The 20,539-nt window shown below is 58.7% G+C and overlaps 7 protein-coding genes across 7 annotated transcripts; 5 read left to right on the top strand and 2 right to left on the bottom strand.

The window, feature by feature from the left end:
- Window positions 1–2,574: 2,574 nt before the first annotated feature.
- On the top strand, window positions 2,575–4,020 carry UV8b_06115 (uncharacterized protein; the record flags this gene model as incomplete). Its single annotated transcript, XM_043143612.1, has 3 exons — window positions 2,575–3,240; window positions 3,348–3,547; window positions 3,618–4,020. 3 exons carry the CDS (start codon window positions 2,575–2,577, stop codon window positions 4,018–4,020), a joined length of 1,269 nt encoding a protein of 422 aa, XP_042999547.1.
- A 1,123-nt stretch (window positions 4,021–5,143) lies between these two features.
- On the top strand, window positions 5,144–8,536 carry UV8b_06116 (uncharacterized protein; the record flags this gene model as incomplete). Its single annotated transcript, XM_043143613.1, has 2 exons — window positions 5,144–5,480; window positions 5,616–8,536. 2 exons carry the CDS (start codon window positions 5,144–5,146, stop codon window positions 8,534–8,536), a joined length of 3,258 nt encoding a protein of 1,085 aa, XP_042999548.1.
- Window positions 8,537–9,592: 1,056 nt separating this feature from the next.
- Window positions 9,593–10,862, top strand: UV8b_06117 (uncharacterized protein; the record flags this gene model as incomplete). The annotated part of the gene is made up of 3 exons (XM_043143614.1): window positions 9,593–9,860; window positions 10,014–10,599; window positions 10,667–10,862. 3 exons carry the CDS (start codon window positions 9,593–9,595, stop codon window positions 10,860–10,862), a joined length of 1,050 nt encoding a protein of 349 aa, XP_042999549.1.
- A 1,169-nt stretch (window positions 10,863–12,031) lies between these two features.
- UV8b_06118 (uncharacterized protein) lies at window positions 12,032–13,493 on the top strand (the record flags this gene model as incomplete). Its single annotated transcript, XM_043143615.1, has 2 exons — window positions 12,032–12,112; window positions 12,204–13,493. The coding sequence occupies 2 exons, from the start codon at window positions 12,032–12,034 to the stop codon at window positions 13,491–13,493; spliced, it is 1,371 nt and encodes a 456-aa protein (XP_042999550.1).
- Window positions 13,494–13,641: 148 nt separating this feature from the next.
- On the top strand, window positions 13,642–14,010 carry UV8b_06119 (uncharacterized protein; the record flags this gene model as incomplete). The annotated part of the gene is made up of 2 exons (XM_043143616.1): window positions 13,642–13,664; window positions 13,785–14,010. The coding sequence occupies 2 exons, from the start codon at window positions 13,642–13,644 to the stop codon at window positions 14,008–14,010; spliced, it is 249 nt and encodes an 82-aa protein (XP_042999551.1).
- A 163-nt stretch (window positions 14,011–14,173) lies between these two features.
- On the bottom strand, window positions 14,174–16,165 carry UV8b_06120 (uncharacterized protein; the record flags this gene model as incomplete). The annotated part of the gene is made up of 5 exons (XM_043143617.1): window positions 14,174–14,227; window positions 14,318–14,953; window positions 15,071–15,676; window positions 15,798–15,825; window positions 15,906–16,165. The coding sequence occupies 5 exons, from the start codon at window positions 16,163–16,165 to the stop codon at window positions 14,174–14,176; spliced, it is 1,584 nt and encodes a 527-aa protein (XP_042999552.1).
- A 1,259-nt stretch (window positions 16,166–17,424) lies between these two features.
- Window positions 17,425–19,616, bottom strand: UV8b_06121 (uncharacterized protein; the record flags this gene model as incomplete). The annotated part of the gene is made up of 2 exons (XM_043143618.1): window positions 17,425–19,447; window positions 19,525–19,616. The coding sequence occupies 2 exons, from the start codon at window positions 19,614–19,616 to the stop codon at window positions 17,425–17,427; spliced, it is 2,115 nt and encodes a 704-aa protein (XP_042999553.1).
- Window positions 19,617–20,539: the final 923 nt, after the last annotated feature.

The raw sequence follows: 20,539 nt of genomic DNA on the forward strand, positions 1-20,539 counted from the left end.
AGAAAAAAAAATTTGCGGTGGGCCGAAGGGGCGGGGGCTGGGAAATTGGTTCATTTGAATTTTGCAGGGTGTGCGGTGCGGTGCTTGGCATTGGGTGCGGTGGGGTGATGGGATATGGCGGGCTGGATTGATCATTGGGTGAGCATCTTCGGGGGATCCACACGGTGTGTCTTGGTTGGCTGCGACGTTTTCACATGGTGAGCGGAGCACTTTAAAAATTGATTGTGATGAAATTACGGAGGTACGGAGTACTCCGTGGAAGACTGTCGTTGTTCTGCCTGTTTCGCATTTGCATTGGTTTTTCCTCTTTAAGCCAAGTTAACAAGTTAAACAGGAGGTAGCTTACGCGTGCAAACTGAGGGTACAGGTCAACCGACCTGTGTCCCCCCCTTGTCATCCGACCCCCCCATAATAACTTAACTGACCTGACTATTGCTGTGGGCTATACTCTAAATATAATTGGTTTATTATAGAAAACTATATAGAGAAGTACTTTCTCGGATATTTTACTAGGTTCTTAGGTAGGGGTACCTAGTAAAAGAATTTAAAGAAGTCGCTTTCTATAGTAAAAGTATAAGGAGAAGTACTTTCTCTACTATTTTATTAGGTTCTTACGTAAGGGTACTTGATAAAAGATATTAATAAAGTCACTTTATATAGAAAATAATATAGGAAAGTACTTTCTCTATATTTTTTACTAAGTTCTTAGGTAGGGATACCTAGTAAGAGAAGTTAAAGAAGTCACTTTATATAGAAATATATATATAAGGGTACCTTTCTTTCTATTTCTAGAACCTAGGTACCTAGGTACCTAAGGTAGGTAGGTACCTAGGTACTTAGTAGAGGTTCTAAAAGTCACTTTATATAGAAAAATATATATAAAGGTACTTCTTTCTACTATAGTACTTAAGTACCCAAGAGGTACGTACCTAATAAAAAGAAAGAAAATCGCTTTCTATCACGGGCACGGGCTACGCCCGCGCCACAATGTGGCTAGGACACGGGCTGCGCCCGCGTCTAGCCTAAGAAGGGCGACAGACGGAGTCACGGGACTATACTAGGACTCCGATACGTGTCACAATTAGGATATAAATAGACTAGATAGAAGGTTCCTATTTGGATCCTTCTCCTTCCTCTTTAGTCTATTTAATACATATCATCGACGCCTATTTGCAGCCGCCCTAGGGTCAGTCCTTTACACTTTCTATAGAAAAGTCTATATAAAGGTACTTGATTTTCTTCTAATACTAGGTTCTTAGGTAGAGATACTAAATAAAAATATAATAGAAGTCACTTTCTATAGAAAAATATATATAAAGATACTTATAGTCTAGGGGCTACTGTAGATTAACGGATCCACTACTCTTTATTAGCGTATCTCTATATTAGGAAAGAGCATTGGTCAGGTCAGTTAAGTTATTATGGGGGGGTCGAATGACAAGGGGGGGGCACAGGTCGGTTGATATGTAGTCTCGTGCAAACTGTCGTCAGGTAGTAGGTACTCCCTAGGGAGTACTTGCGACAGGCTGGCTTGGAAATACGCGACGATTTAGGACAGTGCACAGTGGACCCATCATTTTCTGCGGCTTGTCGTCCGTCGCAAAAGGCCCACGCTGAGTGCGAGACATGTGATATGGCAGACGTCTCTCGGACGGATCGGTACGGAGCAGAAAAGTAACGGCTGCGTGGTACGGAGTAGCGATTTGTTTTCTCGGTTCAGATTCATGTGTGCTTAGTCATCCTCGTGGCGCTCATGGAGATGGAATGCCTGCCTGGTGAAGCATGTGTAGGGTATGAACACTGCATGTCTACGGAGCACAGGTAGTGAGTTACGTGACACCTGCGCTGGTTGATGCCGGGCATGTTGGAAAGCAAAGACTTCACAAGTAGCGCCGCTGGACTAATTTGTCAAGCTCTGTAGCATTGAGATCACCAGACGTCTCAACATCAACGGCGACCAAAGTTTCGAGCTGCAGGCCCGGCCGTCAGCAAAGCTCACAGACAAGTTACAAATCCTATACTCCGTAGACTGTCGGCCAAGTTTCTACACCGGATGCGCTTGCTTCTTCCTCTCATGGAGAGGCTTTGCTCCTGCTACGGATAAGCTCGACCTTAGGGTAGGTTGGTTGCTGGTACAAAGTAGGGGCAACATGGTGGCTCCCCAGGTGGCTGGTGGATGGTGTTCACGGCTATACTGCGGCCGGCCTTGCCCAAGGCCTTTCAACACATCGCATATTGCATGTACCGTACGTACCTCGGGTCAGCCCCGGCGCGTAGCGTTGCCAAGGCGGCGGTCCGCCCCCATTGTTGACACTGACGACACCAGCCACCACCAAGCTGACTGACAGCCCGACGCCCCGACGCCCCGACGTCCAGAGACCAAGACTCCAGAGGCATTGCATCTGCCACTTGCGACAACCTCTCTTGTTGTTGTATTCGTTATTCATCCCGCGTCACGCCCCACAGCCCGACTCTCGCTCTTGACAACAAGTCCCGCATCATCTGCTTGCACCGAGCCTTCTCCGGCCGGGTTCACTGTCCTCTGGGAAATGCGCCGCCCCCGTCACTGCCGAAATGTCGCCTGATCGGTATGACCGCGGATCGTCGCGGCGAGGGGTCTGGAGCCACTGGGTGCCCCTTGCCATCACCATCACGGTTGCCACCGCCGGCTTGGCCGCCTGGGTCTGGAGCCAGCGCGAAGCCGAGGACGAAGACGCAGACGCGGACGGGCACGCAGACGGGCACGGTGCCCTCGACCATGAGCCGGGGCTGGACTACGAAAACGCCGACTACGGGGACAACCCGCCGTACGGCGCCAGCGAGCGCCATGATGCAAGCGGCCCGGAGCAGCCGCCGCGACCGCACCCCCAGCAGGGAGGCGATGCGGCGTCGGCGTCTCGCGGAGCAGCCGCGGCTGCCGGCGACGCGTCCGCGCCAGGCTGGGGCGCCCGCGTGTCTGGCGCCCTGAGAAGGACCCCGAGCCCCCAGCAGTTCCTCGACTCGACGGGCAGGACGGTCGCCGCCGGGGTGGCGGCTGCCGGGGCCGTCATGGGCAAGGCCCTGGCCTCGATCCGCGAAGAAGACGGGGCCTACGCCGACAATCCGTGGTCTGAAGAGGCCGACGCCAAGAAGGACCGCGTCCCGGCCCCGGGGGACACCAGACGCAAGACTGTTGCCATTGTCGTGTCAGCAGACGCCAGAATACCATCTGTCGACGACGACGGCACACACGAGCTTGCGGCATGTTTTTGACTTTCCCATCACCCCGTCACCCCGTCGCCCTCGCCCCCTAACCAAGCAAGCGAGAGACGCAAACGCTAACTCTTTTCTCCTTCTTCTTTTGCCAGTCCATCCTGTCTCATATCCCCCGCCACAACGACTTCTCCAAGATCAAGCTGTACATTCTGATTTACGCTCCGCATCTGAAGGACTCCGCACTGGCCGGTACTTCTAGTAACCAGCCGCCGCCACCTTCGTTGAGCTCGTCGTTTTCTAACATTGGCCATGATCAAGCCCAAAGCCCCCGGGAGGAGACCAAGAGCCCCCTGTTAGTTGTTGTGTGCCGCACACACCCGTTCTGAAGCGCTTTTTTTTTTTTGCTGACGGACGGCCCGCAGGATCCCCCCCACGAACCCTGCCTACAGCGCAATCTACTCGGAGGCGCTGACGCTCGTGGACAAGGAGGCGACGATTCTGCCCTTCACCACGCCAAACGGCCACGTCCACATCCTCCGCCACATACAGCCCGAGGTCGTGTACTTGCAGGAATCCCTGAGCGGGGACAACGGCAGCATCGTCGCCACCCTCCAGACGTGGATGCGACATGATGTCATTCTCGTGGTCGGTGCGGAGCGAGCCTCTGGCGGGCTGGCGGACAGCGAGTCGGAAGCGGAAAAGACCGGCCGGCCCGAGAAGTGGTGGCAGCATCCCGAGCGGGTCGGCCGCGGCCGCGGAGTCGTGGTGGTGGACGGCATGCGGGTGCACGACGACTGGGTTCGACGAGTGCAAGGACAGGAGTGATGATGCATGAGATGGCGAGTACATAGTCTGGGGGAAAAAAATGCAGTGTCGATACGTGCCAGGGCGGGGTGTTTTGAGTTTTGACTTGGCCACGTTGACGACTTGGTATGGTATGCCCCTGAAGAGTATCTTTTTTTTCCTTTGATCGTGACGAGAATCTGCATCTCGCATCATCTAGAGAAACCGGCAAGGAAATCAAGGGTGAAGAGCCGAATTAGAGCCCTTGCCCTCCGAAAGGGGGGTCTTTTGGAGACGTGGAAAGGCAAGGGCATGCATGTGCTGCGGACGAGCACAACTGCAAGCAAGCTCGATACCTCTGACGATGCGAGCAGCATCGCACCGCAGCAACGCTCGCAGCGCATGCCTTGCCCGTGCTCGCAGCTCTGGCCGCCAGACGCGCGACCAAACTTGACAGGTTTCCGTTTCAGCCTTGGCCATCGCAAGCCGCGACGTTGCTAGAATCCCCCTGCCTTTCAAGACGGGGGATCATTCCAAACCGTAGTTGCAGCCAGAGAGAGCAACTCGTCCAAAGTTTAGTTACAGTACAGTACCTGTTGGTCGCGGCATTTCCACCCGGCTGCGGCTGCGCGTGGCGTCACGTGACAGTCGCAATGGCGCATCTTGGAGACAAACGGGCGCGAGCAGAGAGCCACGGGAGGAAAGGCGGAACCCGCAAGGATCGATGATCGATCGCCTGGCATCGATTACCGAGCGGCATCGCACTTGCGCCCGTGTCCCGTGTCCCGTGTCCCCTTGGTCGTGTGTCTATCAGGGCTGAAGCCGCTGCACGCACGCAAATCCTGTGTGCATCGGACGGGCCGCGAAGCTCGTCTGCGGGCTCCGCGTGGCCGAGCCTTGTCTCGCTCGCTGACTTTGCCTCTGGTCTCCCAACGCATTCACCGAACGACCGACTCCACACAACTCGACTGACTACCAGACACCAAACCTCGCTGCAACACAACCCACGCCCAAAACGCCAAACTTGCCAAGGAGCGTCCGCCGGATACGCGCCGATCTGGGATGTCGATGTTCTCGTCAAGGAACCTCACAGACTCCCCGATACCCAGCCGTCGTTGAGCGCGAATCGCGCCGTTGGCCGCCGACGCCAATCGACGAGCCCATCATGGCCCCCGCCAGCCCTGTTGTTCAGCAGCAGCACGGCGCCAACAGGATAAAACGACCTGCCCCGCCCGGCATCCAGACAAACGGCGTCGCGGCGCCCAACTCATCGCCCTCGCCATCCATGCCGGCCAAGAACCCTCCCTCGACGACCGCGAAGCAAGCTGCGAGTTCGGCCGGCGACAGATCCGTCGCGGCTTCGGCGGCTCGCCCGCCCAACCGAGCGCAGCACGACTCGTCGAGCCTTGCGTCGGCCAGGAACTCGAGAAGCAGTGCCGGCATGCGCTCTGGGCCCTCGTTTGCAGGCTTCGATGCCCGGGACGATGGCCCGATCCCCTACGGTATGCCTGCCCTCTTTTTCTTCTTGTGCAGTCTCCGCCCCCTACCTGGGCTTTGTTTTTGAGCGCGGTAAAAAAGGTGATCCGCCGGCTAACGCATGCCCCCTCCCCCCTCCCCCCCGTTTTCCAACGATGCAGTCGTCAAGGACTCGTGGATTTTGAAAAAGTTTGCGGGCCAGCCGCCGTCCCTGGTCATCCATCTCCACGCCAACCACTTCCGATTCGAGGCGCAAGAAACCATCTTTCCGTACAAGTCCCCCATGAAGTACTTCCTCGAGCACCTGCGGGCCCGGACCATTCCCTCTGATCTGCTTTCCTGGTTTATCCAAGGCAACGTGAGATTCTACGACGGATGCCTCATCGTTCAGGTGCACGACCACAAGTCGCTGGCCCAGACCAAGGATGTTGCCAAGACGACGTCCACCTCCAGCACCGTTGTGCCCGGCTCCATCCACAACTACAACCAATGCCTGACGCCATCGCCATACGTACCCTTTCCCAAGGACGGCCAAGGCGCAGAGAATGGGGCAGCTGCCAAGGATGCCGAGGCCGCGAACGAGGTCAAGCGGGAGGATCAGACGGAACAGGAGGCTGCACCCGCTTCCGCCCTCTCCTCGGGCAACCCCGAGCCGAAGCCAGCCGCAAAGCCCAAGGTCTTCACTGTCGTCATGCACCCGACCACCGAGTCTCTGCACATGGACCTGCGGATCAAGGCCAGCACGCCCAGGACCGCCGGCAAAGTGGGCGGCGACACGCCTTTGCTTGCTCCTCCCTCCACCCCCCTGTCGCACGTGCCGCCGCCAGCCTCGTCGTCCGGCAACATGCCCCCGCCAGCCAGCAAGCGGCAGAAGAAGGAGAAGATGGAGCTGGACGGTAGCAGCATTTACGCGGTCGAAGGGCAGATCCTGCTGGCCACCACCGCACCCCTCATGCTGGAGCCGACCTCGAGCGCCGAAGAGACCATAGTCCTGCTCGAGGCGTTTGCGCATCCGAAGCACTCACACCCTCCGCCGCAGCCGAAAATCCGGAAGAGAACCGTCGCGGAGATGGAGGCCGACGAGGCAGCGGCCGCTGACCAGGAACGCTACATGCTTGTGCTGGACGATAGGCTGTCGGGCGCAGCTCCCGGGGGGCAGGGGACCGGGGGAGCGGACGCTGACGCGCCGAACCGAGCCGCCACGTTTGAGCCGAGGTTCGAACGGTTCAAAGCCCTCGAGGACATCAAGAGGGAGCATGCGGAGAAGAAGGAGCAGGAGAAGATTAAGCAGCAGGAAATCGACCGACGACTGCAGCAGCAGCGACAGGAGCAAATGGTGCAAGCTCAGCGACAACAGGCCGAGGCGGAGCGACAAAGACGCGAGGCAGTTCTTCGAGAGAACCAGGCTCGGCTGGAAGCTCAAAGACAGGCCGCCGCCGCCGCCGCCGCCGCCCGCAGCGCCGCCGCCGTTTCTGCTGCGCAGAGCCAGCAGCAGCAGCATGCTCAGGCTCAGGCTCAGGCTCAGGCTCAGGCTCAAGCTCAGGCTCAACAGCAGCAGCAGCAGCAGCAACCGCAGCAGCAACCGCAGCAGCCGCCGCAGCCGCAGGCTCACCCGACTCAGCACGCTCACCCAGCTGCAAGCGCCATGGCGGCCAACACACCCAATGGCGTGGCTACTGCCGGTCCAAACCCAATGGCCACTACGAATGGCAACAGCATGCAAGGATCTGCCCAGCCTCGGTTCCCGGCGCAGATGAACCACCAGGCTGCGGCTGCCTCGTCGCCCGTCATCCGTCAAGGAACGCCGCAAAACATGTCGTCGCCCATGGTAGCCAGCGTGGCGATGCAACAGACCAACTCGGGCATGGCAACCAGCCCTCCGCGGCCTCCGTCCATCGTCCAAAACGGCCAAATGGCAGTGCCCATGGCCCACAACATGTCTGCCAGGGGCAGTCAGCAAAGTCACCCGTCCAACACCCCGCGCATGCCGAACACGACGCCAAACCTACCTCACGGCACTCCCATCAATCGGCAAGCAATGGCAGCGACGCCGCGCATGTCGCAAGCCAGCCCGCGTCCGAGCATGATGGCCCCGAACGTGCAGGCGGGCCAAGCCCAGGCTATGATGATGAACCAGCAAGGCATGGGTCAACACAACCAGCAAGTATTTGCGCAAGTGGCGGCCCAGCAACGAGCCATCGCACAGCAGCAGCAGCAGCAGCAGCAGCAGCAGCAGCAGCAGCAACAACAACAACAACAACAACTCGCCGCGTTGCAGAATGGAGGTGTTAACCAAGGAATCAACTCTCAGGGGATGACGCCACAGCAGCAGCAGCAGATGATGCAAATGATGCAACGGCAAATGCTTCTGCAGCAGCAGCAACAGCAGCATCAGCAGCAGCATCAGCAGCAGCAGCAGCAGCAGGGACCAGGCGGCATGATGACACCTCAGCAGCAGCAACAGATGGCCCAGCAATACGCGCAACTGCAACAAAACATGCAGAACAATCACCTGAGGCAGATTACTCCCCAGATGCAGGCGCAGATACAGCAAATGGCGAGGATGGGCCAGATGGGAAACCCCATGCAGAGACAGGTGAGCGGGCAAATGATGAATGGGAACAATGCGAATATGCAGGCGTTTGCTGCGATGCAGATGCAGCAACAGCAGCAACAGCAGCAGCAGCAGCAGCAGCAGCAGCAGCAACAACAACAACATCAACAACAGCAACAGCAACAGCAACTTTTGCCGCAGCAACAGGGCCAGCCTCAGCAGCAACAGCTGGGCGCTAATCCCATCCAAGCGCAAATACATCACAGCGCTCGGCAAATCTATGCCCGTCTCATGTCAGGTGCCATTGCCAAGTTCGGAAGCGCCGAGAACGTTCCCCAGGAGACGATCGAGAAGATCCGGACGGCTTCATTCTCGCAAGCCCAGCAGATTATACAGCACACCATGGCCCAGCGTCGTGCTCAGCACCAGCAGATGATGATGCAACAACAGCAGCAGCAGCAGCAGCAGCAGCAAGCTGCCATGCAAGGCATGGGCGGCATGGCGGGACACCAAGGAATGGGGACATGACAAGGGCTACATCACGGGGTGACGGACGACATCTTTGCCACGGCATGATGCGGGAAGGGGTGGGCGTGACTTGGGCGCTGACGACTTGGCTCTAACGATGAGGAGTTTTGGGTGCTGTTGGCCTTTTTTTTTTTCTTTTCTTTCTTCTTTATATCTTTCTTTCTTTCTTTTTTGCTGCGGGTTTCCTGCGTGGGATTTCTCCGCGTGGCTGGCATCGTGCTGCCGTTTCTTGGTTTTGGGTCTAGTTTTTTTTTTTTTTTGTTTTCCCCCTTCTTTTCCCCACGGCGGCCCTCGTTGTGCCATGGATTTAACCTGGTCTTTGAATACCCCATGATGTTTTGGTTTTTTTTTTTTTCTTTCCCCTTTATTTTTTTTTTCTTGTTCGTTTGAAAGAGAGGCATTTCGGCGTGTTGCGGCGGCGAGGACGGCACGGGCAGATGGCTGTCTGGATTTTGGGCAACTGGAGGCAGGACTTGGAAGTAGCTACAGCGCGGCGTTGTATTGATTTGCTCGGGCGAAGGGTATCTGTATAGTATATGCTCGGTTGCTAGAGTATGCATCATGGCCATGAATGATTGATTGATTGTATTGGGAAACGGCGCAGGTGCAAAGACTGGCGATGGGAACAAGGTGATGCCATCCACAGCTTCAGAGGTAGGTACCTGGTAATACGTACCTAGGACCCACATGTAAGCTCGCTCGTACGGACAAGGCGATGGAGGCAGCCAGCAACCAGAGCGTCACGTGCAGGTCGTCATGAACTAGCAACTCCAAGCTGGTGTCATGGTGAGGAACCAAATCTCACGTCCACCCTCCCCATCGCTCCCACCTGACTTGCAGCAGCATCAGATGCCAGGGATATACATATATACCCAGCGGTGCATTCTCTCGTCTCTCTTTCATGGACTCGGTTGAAACAGCATAAAAGAGGGGCGTCGTTTTATTTCTTTTCTACCCAGACATCTCGTCTCGCCCGTTTTACAAGCTTGTCCGATCCGTCCTCGCTCCATTCCTTCGCAACCCATCTAGGGGGGGGCCCAAGTCTTTTGCAGCCAGATGCATCCGCCCTCAGCGTCGGCAGTTTTGCTGCCGCTTCTTGTCGCGCCCTTGCCCGGGTTGGCCATGCTGCACTGCGAAAACGTCCTCGTCGACGGGTACAAGTTCAACCTGGAGAAGCTCAAGGGGCCGCATTCCGTGGTGACGTCCAAGTACGATTCGGCGACGCATACGTACCACAACACGACGTACACCTTGGACATTTGCGGGACCCTGAAGAAGAGCGGGAAGGCGAAGCCGACAGAGGAATGCCCTAATGGGTCAAGAGGTAGGGCGCCGACTTGACATGCCGGATTGTACGGGCGTTGGCCGCAAGTTTTCTTCTTGTTTTTCTTTCTTTTTTTTTTTGTTTTATTTCTGTTCCTTTTTTTCCCCTCTCCTTCCCAAAAGCAAGGGAAACGCCGGCTGACGGGATGAGCAGTCTGCGCCATTTCACGCTTCATCCAGGACGATGTCGATCGTGTCGAGACGGTCACCGCGATCGCGGGTGCGCTGGAGAACGTGGGCGGGTCGCCGTTTAAGTACGAGGCCACGCGGCTAAACGGCAGCGACTCCAACAGCGACGCGCAAAAGAACGGCCTGCGGCTCGTGCTCAAGGGCGGCAAGCATCCTCTGGACGGGCCCGTCAAGGAGCGTCGCGAGCAAAAGGCCATTGTGGAGCTGCTCTGCGGCGACAACGAGGGCACGGAAGGCGAGTGGGACGGGTCCGAGGATAAGTACTCGAAGCGTGGCCGACGCGACGACGGCAAGCACGAGGGGGGCAGCGACGACGACGGCAAAGACAAATCCTTCCCAGAGCACCAGCTGAAGAAGAAGGATGCCGCGCTGATATGGGAAAGCTACGGCCCGGAAAAGGACGGCGACGTGTTGCGACTCACCTGGCGCACCAAGTACGCCTGCGAGAAGAAGCGGGACGGAGAGGACGGCGGCGACGGCGGCGGCGACGGCGGCGGCCATGGTGGTGACGCCAGCGCGCACTGGGGCTTCTTCACCTGGCTCGTCATTGTGTAAGGCTCCATCGACGCGGTGCAGTTTGCTGACTGAATCTTTGATACGCTAACCCCTGCCTGCCAGCGTCTTCTTGGGCACGGCCGCCTATCTCATCTTCGGATCGTGGCTCAACTACACCCGGTACGGCGCTAGAGGCTGGGACCTGGTTCCCCACGGCGACACCATCCGCGACATCCCGTATCTGCTGAGGGACTGGACGAGGCGCGTGCTCAACACGGTGCAGGGCACGGGGAGCCGGGGGGGGTACAGCGCAGTCTAGGATGGGGCGCTGTCAGACATGACGCCGGGGACGCAAAAGGGAGACGGGGGGTGGGAGCTGCGCCTGGCCTAGAAACGGAGTTTGGGTTGCATTGGGATTTCTGTTTCATGATGTTTTTTTTTTCTTTTCTTCTTGTTCTTGTTCTTCTTCCTCTTGTTCTTCTTGTTCTTCTCTTCTTGTTCTTCTTCTTGCTCTTCCTCTTGTTCTTCTTCCTCTTGTTCTCCCCCCTCTTCCTCTTCCCCCCTTTTCCTTTGATTCCGCCCCGTCATAAAGGTGGCCCCGGGATTGTATTTATTAATAAAGGCGTCGAGCGCACGGGGGCCGCTGCAGTCGCCCATGCCTGCAGGACGATGCCTGCAGACAATGGCCGTCGGACAAGTTGACTGTGCAGACATAACGAGCAACACCCATCATCCATGATGCTTTCTTATCCCGAGGCACCGCCTTCCCCCGCGGGAAACGAAGAAAAACGCAGCCTCCGGGAAAAAAACTCCAACCTCGACTGATTTCCTCGGCGCGCCGTGTCTACCGCCGCATCGTCCGCCGGCGGCTGCGCGTTGCCAACCAGCAAGGCCTGCTCGGCCGCAGCAGCGCATAAGCGCCAAGGCTTGTTCGTTCATTCAGGATGTGAGCTGCGCCGACACCGGAGACGCGGCCCCAGCAGGCGCTATCGATAAGCCCCAGGCTGCGGCCTTGCAAACCCTGTCTGCCGGCGAACATCCGGAGCAGGGTGAGTCCAAAGGCAGAGAGGCCAACAAGTGCAGCATGCGGAATGAGGCTTTTTGCATACGCGCAGCGACCGACATTGCGGCCACCTCCTGTCCGCTATCCACCTCGTGGGTTGCCGCCGCTCCTGCTCGCCTGTTCCTCGGTGCCTTGACGTCTGTCTGCTCTGGCGTCTCGCTGCCTGGCGTATCGACTGCCTGGCGTCTCGACTGTTCGGCAGCAACTTCTCTCGGTGCTGCCTCGCCTGTTCTCTTGTTCCTCGGCGACTGACGTCTGTTTTCCCGGCAGCAACTCTTGCGGTTTCGCCTCCCGTCTTCTCCTGTTCCTCGTCGCCTGACGTCTGTCTGCTCTGACGTCTCGTCTGCCCGGCAGAAACCCCCCCGGCGGGAGACGCGACATCAGACTAAGCAGGTGAGGCAAGGCGAAGCAAGCTTCCGCCGTTGATGGCCATCAGGCTTCCCCCCCGGCTGCTGGCCGGCAGACTGGCCCGCCGGGCCTTTGCCTCGGCGGCGGCCAAGCACAGCGTCAAGGCAAGTGGCTTCCTCCCCATCGCCGAAAACAGGGACTGCAGTGAAACAAATAAAACTGAAAACCCCAGGCTAACAGTCTGCCCAGGGACCCGGACCCGGACCCGGACCCGGAGCAAGACCGCTGCCGAACCCCGACCCCGGGCCCGAGTCGCCGTCGGCGGCCATGGTGGCCGACCACGCGGCGTACATGGTGGCGACGTACGCGCGCCCGCCGCCCGTGTTTGTCCGCGGCGAGGGCTCGTGGCTGTGGGATCTCGAGAACCGCAAGTACCTCGACTTCACGGCCGGCATCGCCGTGACGGCCCTGGGCCACGGGGACCGCGAGCTCACGGCCCTGATGGCCGAGCAGGCGCGCACGCTGGTGCACGCGTCCAACCTGTACCACAACCCGTGGACGGGCGCCCTGGCCAAGCTGCTGGTGGAGGCGACCCGCGCGGCGGGCGGCATGCACGACGCGGCCGCCGTCTTCGTGTGCAACTCGGGCGCCGAGGCCAACGAGGCCGCCATCAAGTTCGCCCGCAAGGTCGGCCGCGCGCTCGACCCGGCCGGCGGCAAGACCGAGGTCGTGTCGTTCGCCGGCGCCTTCCACGGCCGCACCATGGGCAGCCTGTCGGCCACCCACAACCCGCGCTACCAGGCGCCCTTTGCGCCCCTGGTCCCCGGCTTCCGCGAGGGCGCCTTCAACGACGTCGCCGGCCTGCGGGACCTCGTCACCCCGGCCACCTGCGGCGTGCTGGTCGAGCCGGTCCAGGGCGAGGGGGGCGTCGTGCCCGCCACCCCCGAGTTCCTGGCCGCCCTGGCCCGGCGCTGCCGCGACGTCGGCGCCGTCCTCGTCCACGACGAGATCCAGTGCGGCCTGGCCCGCACCGGCGCGCTGTGGGCGCACGCCCGCCTGCCCCCCGACGCGCACCCGGACGTCGTCACCAGCGCAAAGGCCCTCGGCAACGGCTTCCCCGTCGGCGCCGCCATCGTCAACCGCCGCGTCGCCGACGCCGTCCGCGTCGGCGACCACGGCACCACCTTTGGCGGCAACCCGCTCGCCTGCCGCCTGGCCCACCACCTCGTCTCCCGCCTGGCCGACCCGGCGCTGCAGCGCGACGTGCTCCGCAAGGAGGGCCTGTTCCGCCGGGGCTTCGCCGACCTGCGCGCCCGCTTCCCCGCCCTCGTGGCCGACGTCCGCGGCCGCGGCCTCCTCCTCGGCCTGCAGCTGACCGAGGACCCGGGCGCCGTCGTCACCGCCGCCCGCGAGAGGGGGCTCCTCGTCATCACCGCCGGCACCAACACCTTGCGCTTCGTGCCCAGCTTGCTGGTCAGCGACGACGAGATCCAGCTGGGGCTGGATATCCTGGGAGACGCCATCGCCTCGACTCGCTAGGGGGGGGGGGATGATGCTGGGATAGAGTCGCCTGCATGTCTCGTTTGCTCGCGCCTTGAACTGTCCAAGAGGGCCCGCTGGTGCAGCTACGTGCCGCGGAGCGCCACGACCGGAAAAGTTTCAAATCTTTTTTTTTTATTGCCCCCAGATGATTGTACATACCCATACACGGTGGGAAAGACGCCCGCCCTCCTGCCTTGCCTGTATTAGACGCATGCGTGGGTCTTCTGTTCTTGATAACATGCCATTACTGCACAAACTCTTCCTGCCTTTGCCTTGCACGAGATGAAGTATGAAAATGTGCGGTTTTTCTTTTCTTGATATATATGCCCAGCAAAAGGTGTTGCGCTTGCGTGGACCGCAGCAAGCGCAAGCACAAGCAGCCGTCTTGCCAGATGTGGCTTGCGCACAAACTCGCATGCCCCCGGCTGCTTGTCCGCTTGCCAGTCCATCTAATAATATAGCCTACGCCTCCTCCGGGCCTCCTCCGGGCCTCCTCCGGTTGATATCTTATTGAACGGCGAGACCACGCAGGCCAGATCGAAATCCCAGAGTCCTCTCAAGACCAGCGGCGCCATTCATACATGCCCCCCCATGTTTTACAGGCCCGTCATTGCTCTCTCATCCACGGTTTGTATTTTTTTTTTTTTTTTTTTTTTTTTTGGTTCTCGCCTGGATTTCTAGCAAACGCTGTGCGTCTTTCCCGTCTTTCCTTGCAGAGAGTGGCCCTCGTTCTGTAGAGGTTCAGATCCAGTCAGCGTCCCATCGCTCCCCACGCGGAAAAAAAACCCCAACATGACTGACTGACTGACTGACTGACTGACCTTGTAGTGGTGGGTGGCGTGCTTGGCATTTCGAGGCTTCCCCGAGGAAAGCATGTGCGTCTTGACGTATTCCTCCTGCGTCTTGACGGCGTCTCGGTCCATTTCCTCCAGCATGCCCATGCACAGCTTGATGTCCTCAATGAGCACGTCGCACCTGGCCCGGGTAAAGTCTTCTCGCACCACCACGCGCAGCATCTTCATCTTGTTGGTGTTGGGGGCCATGGTGTAGGCGGGGACGACCCATCCGCGGCATCGCAGCTGGTGCGCGAGGGCGAACTCGTCGTAGTGCCGGCCGTCTCGGCCGTCCTTGTCGTTTGGCCCTGCGAAGCGGAAGGCGACGAGGGGGAGGCCTCGGCCCGAGCGCTTGGACATGATGACGAAGCCTTGCTCCTGGAGGGAGTCGCTGAGGTAGTCTGCCGTGCGGGTGAGGTTGCTCATGATGGCGCGGTAGCCCTGCTTGCCGAGCCGGATGAGCTGGTAGTACTGGCCGATGACCTGGGAGGCGCCCTTTGAAAAGTTGAGCGTAAAGGACGATTGCTGGGCTCCGAGGTAGTCAATGTTGAAGACGAGGTCTTGGGGCAGGTACTCGGGGGCTCGCCAGACGACCCAGCCGACACCGGGGTACACCAAGCCGTACTGAAAAAAAGCAACCGTCAGAGCCTTTGCCTTGCTGCTTGTTCGGGGTTGGGGGTTGGGGGAGGGGGGGTAAGGAAACGGCACGGCTTGCTCATGCATGGTAATTGGAAAGCCTACCTTGTGGCCGGATACGTTGATGGACACGACCTTTTCGCATCTAAAGTCCCACTGCAGATCGGGCACCACAAAGGGGGCGACGAAGCCGCCGCTGGCAGCGTCGACGTGGATGGGAACATGGAGGTTCTTGTGCACCAGCAGGTCATTCACGGCCTTGACATCCTCGTAATCACCCGTGTACGTGGTTCCCAGGATGAGAATGCAGCCAATGGTGTTCTCGTCGCAGCTGGCCACCATCTCCTCTGGGTCAATGACGAAACGTGTCGGGGTGCAGTTGATGAACTTTTCCTCGATTTCAAAGTAGCGAGTCGCCTTTTCCCAGCAGACTTGGACGGCGGACGACATGATCAAGTTGGGTCGGTCGGTGCTCTTGCCCTCGGCCTGGCGGCGCATCTTCCAGCGACGCTTCATGGCCAGGACGGCGAGCATGATGGCTTCGGACGAGCCGACGGACGAGGTGCCGACAGAGGTGCCGCTAGGTGCGTGGAAGAGCTTGCCAATCATGTTGACGCAGCGGTTCTGGATGTCGGCCGACTGGGGGTATTCCTCGTAGTCGATGAAGTTTTTGGAAAGCGAGTCGGCCATGAGCTTCTCGGCTTCTTCTTCCTGTTTTTCCCCCGAGAGCATATCAGTTAGCTTTTATTTTTTCTTTCTTCTTCTTCCTTCTTCCCCGAGAAGCGGATGATTTTTCAAGTCGTGGCGGGAGCAAGGGATGTGTAGCACATGCCATGTAAGTGGTGACAAAGGAGGCCAAGCTAGCAGTTGCGTCAGCTATTCGCGCCAAAGCATTTTGCGCATCTGCAATGATCAAGGCATCGAATTCACCAGGGCGTACTTGAGCTTGGGGTTGTTGTCCAAACTGAGATCATCCTTGATCATCCGGTAGGCAACCTCGCGGGGCATGGCACGCTCAGGCATCTCCAACTTGGGGAGGTCCTGCTCGGCGAAACGAGAGCCGTACACACTCGTGGTCATGTCATCGGCATCCGAAGACAGACGCAACAGGCTGGCAGCCTGGTCAGCCAGCTTGGAAACCTTGTCGCCGGAGCTGGAAGCATCGGCATTGCCGTTCACAATCGCGCTGAGGTGAACCATGATGGGGAGTGAGTCGAGGGCGTTTGGCGGCAGACTCCCTTACGACGACGATTTTGCAGGCAAGGAACCAGGAACGAAATGGGAAAGGGCTGTTTTTTTTTTTTTTTTTTTTTTAACAAAAAAAAAGCCCCAGACAAACAGGGACAGCTGGTGTGACGCAACGGAGACGCAATTGAGACGCAGCGAGGGAGGGAGGGAGCCCCAGAATCAAGCTATATATACGTTGCGCAAAGGGCGTCGCCTCGTTATGTCATTGCATTCAAGGGCGCTGCGCTTGATGTCAGACGGGCCGCTAGCCCCGTCCGTTCCCCGGTTGTCTTCCAAGGCAAGCTGGGTTTGCAAAAATTGGTTATGCGAGTTGGGCTCCTGATGCAGATGCAGATGGGAGATGCAAGAGGCGCATGCACAGGCAGCCCACTGGAGAATTGGTAAAGCGGCCTGCCTGTTGCCGCTCGACGGATTCATCTCTTTTGCTCCCCTCCCTCTGCTCTGTGGCTTTTCCTCCCCGCTGTGGTCGTGGTCGTGGTCGTGGTCGACGGTGAAGACGGCCAAAAGGACCCCATGAGAGTGCATCGACAAGATCGGATCAGACGGCTCAGGAAGGCTCTTGCAAGTGGGGCTCTTGGCTCCTGTTGCCTGTCGGGTCTCGTCTCTAATCCGCAGTAAGTTTAGTAAGTTTAGGTACTCCGTAGGTAGGTAGGTAGTCCGTCATGTCATCCGCTCGAGAACAAAGCGGCCCGGCTGGTTGGTTGCATCCGCTTTGCCGAATGGCGGCCAGGCGACTGGGTGAGAAAGGTCCACGATAGCAAGTGACTCGATTGATAGTGTCTGGTTTAGTATTTACAGTTTTACAGCGGCGTCAATGCACGCTTCAGAGGCAGAGGGCAGCTGCAGCTGCATATACATACCTATACTCCGTACCGCACGGCGAGAAAGGAAGGCGCAGTCCACCATCCTGGGCCCGTCCCCGTCACTGATTGGTCCGAATGCAATTGCCTCCGCCCGATTCCATGGCATTCACCACAGCATTCACCCCAGCATTTCACCACAGCAGCCCTGTTACACCTCAAGTGCTTGTCCTCTGCATCCTCAATCCATCTCAGGCCACCCGAGCTGACGTGACGTGATCTGACACCCCCCCCCCCCCCGCATGTACGTGCCAGCTCTCCGCATCCAGGTGGTCTCCCTCCGTTGTTCCCGAACCGAACTTGGCGCCCAGCCTGCACCATTGGAAGCATTAAAAGCAAGCATCGATTCAACTAATTCTCTTCCCCTGCCCCTGTCAAGCCACCAGCCAACCCCTCCATCCTCCGGCCCAGCAAGTCGTCCGTGCTCTTCAGCTTGATCAAGCTCTTGTTTTTGCTCAGTATCCTCTTCTTGCTCTTGTACGCCGCCGGCCCATTTTCGCTCGACGGCGATTCTCCCTTGGCCCTCCCCCCCGACACTGTCGAGCTGCGCCCCCTGCTCAGCTTCGTCATGCTAATCTCCAAGGGCTTGTCTTCTTCGCCGCTGGATTCTCCCAGCTGATGGTGCTGCCGCTGGTGCTGGTGATACGCCATCCTGTCCGTGGCAGGCGAGAGCGCCAGCGGCCGCCGCTGCCGGGTCCGGGCATGCTCGGCCTCCAGGAACAGCTGCTCGAACCAGACGACGCATCGTTCAAAGTGCTTCCACGCTGGCGGATATATGCCCGGGAACTGCATGAAGCCGTGCGACACTCCGGGAATGAGCGCCACCTCTGCCGCCTCGGAGTCGTCGTACGCGCGGCCCTCTTGTCTCGCCAAGGCTTCCTTGGCTCTCCGCAGCCGCCCCGCGAAGATGACGCTGTCGTCGACGAGAGGATCCCGCTCCCCCGTCATAAAGTACGTCTTGGGAAACCTGGCGAGAAGCGAGTCGGGAGCAAGCACCGGGCTCAGCAGGTAGTCCTGCGAAAAGTCGGGTCGGTTGTGCGGCCCAATGTACAGGATGATCATGGCGCGCATCATCTCGGGTGTCAGCACGCGGTCGTTGAAGTAGGAAATCATGGACGAGGTTGCCAGGCGCGTCTGCAGCGGCTGCGAGTGGTGGGACATGCCGTCCGTCTTCTTGGGCGCTTCCCTTTCGCCCGTCCGAGCAAAGGTCTGGGGACCGGTGTGGGAAAACTGGGGTTGAGAGTCGTGGGCGCTCGCCGGCGGCTCGGCGGCCGGCTTCGACATGGGCCGGATTTCGTCCTCGTCGTCCGAGTGATGCGGTGTTCCGACCAGCTCGTTGTATTGCATGCTCTTGCCGCGAGCAATCGTCCGGTTCGTCTTGCGCATCTTGCGGTCTCGGATCAGGGACATTTGCTCGTCCGTCATCCAGTTGCCAATGTTCATGTCCAAGGCGGGATAGAAGCACACGAGGCCGTCCGGCACGGGGAGCGCACCTCTCCCGGCGAATCGCCTAAGCTCGCCGTCACTCGTCTCGAGAATCATCAGCGTCGCGGATACCGCGAGGTTGCCTCCGGCGCTGTCGCCCGTGACAATGATGCGTGGCGTCTCGGCGCCGGACATGCCTATGCACCGGCCCTTGGTGTTGACGACGGCCGCGTAGACGTCAAACACCTCGTTGACGGCGTACGGGTACGGGTACTCGGGGGCCTTTTTGTAATCCAGGCTGAGGATCGGCAGGCCCGACTTGGAAGCCCACGAGAGCAGCTTGTCGTCGTTGCACCGGGGATCCATGGCCACGAAACCGCCGCCGGGTATGTCCAGCACCAACCTGCTGTGGTGGACCAGATCCGCCACCGGCCCGTCGTAGTAAAGCCAGCCGATGACTGGCTCCGTGTAGTCGCTGTTGGACGGCCGAGGGATCCGAATCTGCCGCGGAGGCCACCTCGTGAACCGCGGCCTCATCAAGCGCTGCAGCACCCTCAGGTACGGCGTTGTGCCTTTGTTCCAGGCAACCCGCAAATGGTCCACCGTGATCATGCCGCGGACCTTGCGGACCTTTTCATCGGCCCTCTCGGCTGCCACGAGGTAGAAGAGCGAGAAGAAGATGCTCGCCAGATCCCTCAGCCACTTGACCTTGATCTTCATTGCCGTCCAGAACCCAGCATCCAGCGCGGTAAGCACCCACGTTGCGCGGAAGTAGGTCGTGTCGTACATGTTGGCCATGGGTTCCGGGCTAGCCAGACCGACCAAGGCGCTAAAGTTCCGGGCGGCATAGAGAGATATGATGGTCAAGGCCGTCGTTTGCCACGCCGTTAGTCGCCGCGTGAGAAACCTCGAGAGCGGCTGAGCCCCGGGCGGGCCGTGTTTATGACCTCTTGGATGACGGTTAGAACACGTGGGGGCATGGTGCCGGTGCGGGATGAAAGCACCAACGCGCGGGCGCATGCATACCTGTACAGATATATGGACCACAAAGACAGCACAGCCAGCACCTGAAACCGCCTCGACTTGGCCGAAGGCCGCCCCAAAACATGGTCCAGCATTTTTTCTTCTTCTTTTACTTCTCCCCCCCCCTCCTCCACAGAGGGTATATTATCCCCCGGGGTTATGTTTCCGAAGGAAAGGCGATGCAGACTCGGGGCGGCTCCCGCCAAACAAGTGCAAAGTCGTGATGCGCAAGGAAAGCCCGGCCGGTGAAGCAGACTTTGGAGAAGCACCAAGCGGCTCGTTTCGAGTGACTAGCCCGCATGCGGCTCAGCTCATGATTCTGTGGGAGGCGCTGTGCTGACAGGCACCGTTGTCGGCCCAATCGAATGCCGGCTCTGACGGAAGCCGGCAACGTGACGGCGATGTTGATGAGTCGGGATGGAGATGGAGAATCATCCACAGGTGTCGCTGTCGCTGGTCACAGGCGGTAACGATGCGCCAGTGGACCAGAATCCAGGGCAAAGACAACTTTGGGGGGGGTGCTCCAAAGCCTGACTGAAATAGCTGGTAAGCGGGCTATGAGGCATCAATGTAATAATGTATGGAGGGGTCACGGGTCTGGGCCACATATAACAGTTCTGGGGACACTGGAATGAATAACGGGGTCATGGTCATGGAGCAGTTTCTGGATCGCAGACCTGGCCGGGATTTTCACATGCTATTGTTTCTCTCCCACCTTGTCGGGCAGCCAGCCACTCACAGATGCAAGAATACAACACTTACCCGAACAGACTTAGGTAGGCTTACTAAGGTAGGTGCCTAGGTACCACCTACCTTGGCAGTAGGCACGTGGTAGGCCACAAAACCCGGACACTGTTCACGTGCGCATAGTGTAGCAATCCTTGTTACGGTACGTTGATACTAGCACCTGTCGCTACTCCCATACCCTCGATCATCGAACGTGGCAGCAGGCATCCATCACAGCAGCTAATCTGTCGTGGTCGATGTATTTTGTGGCAGTCATCAGTAAGGCCCTTTT

This window comes from Ustilaginoidea virens, chromosome 5 (genome assembly GCF_000687475.1).
Source record: "Ustilaginoidea virens chromosome 5, complete sequence".
Taxonomy (NCBI): domain Eukaryota; kingdom Fungi; phylum Ascomycota; class Sordariomycetes; order Hypocreales; family Clavicipitaceae; genus Ustilaginoidea; species Ustilaginoidea virens.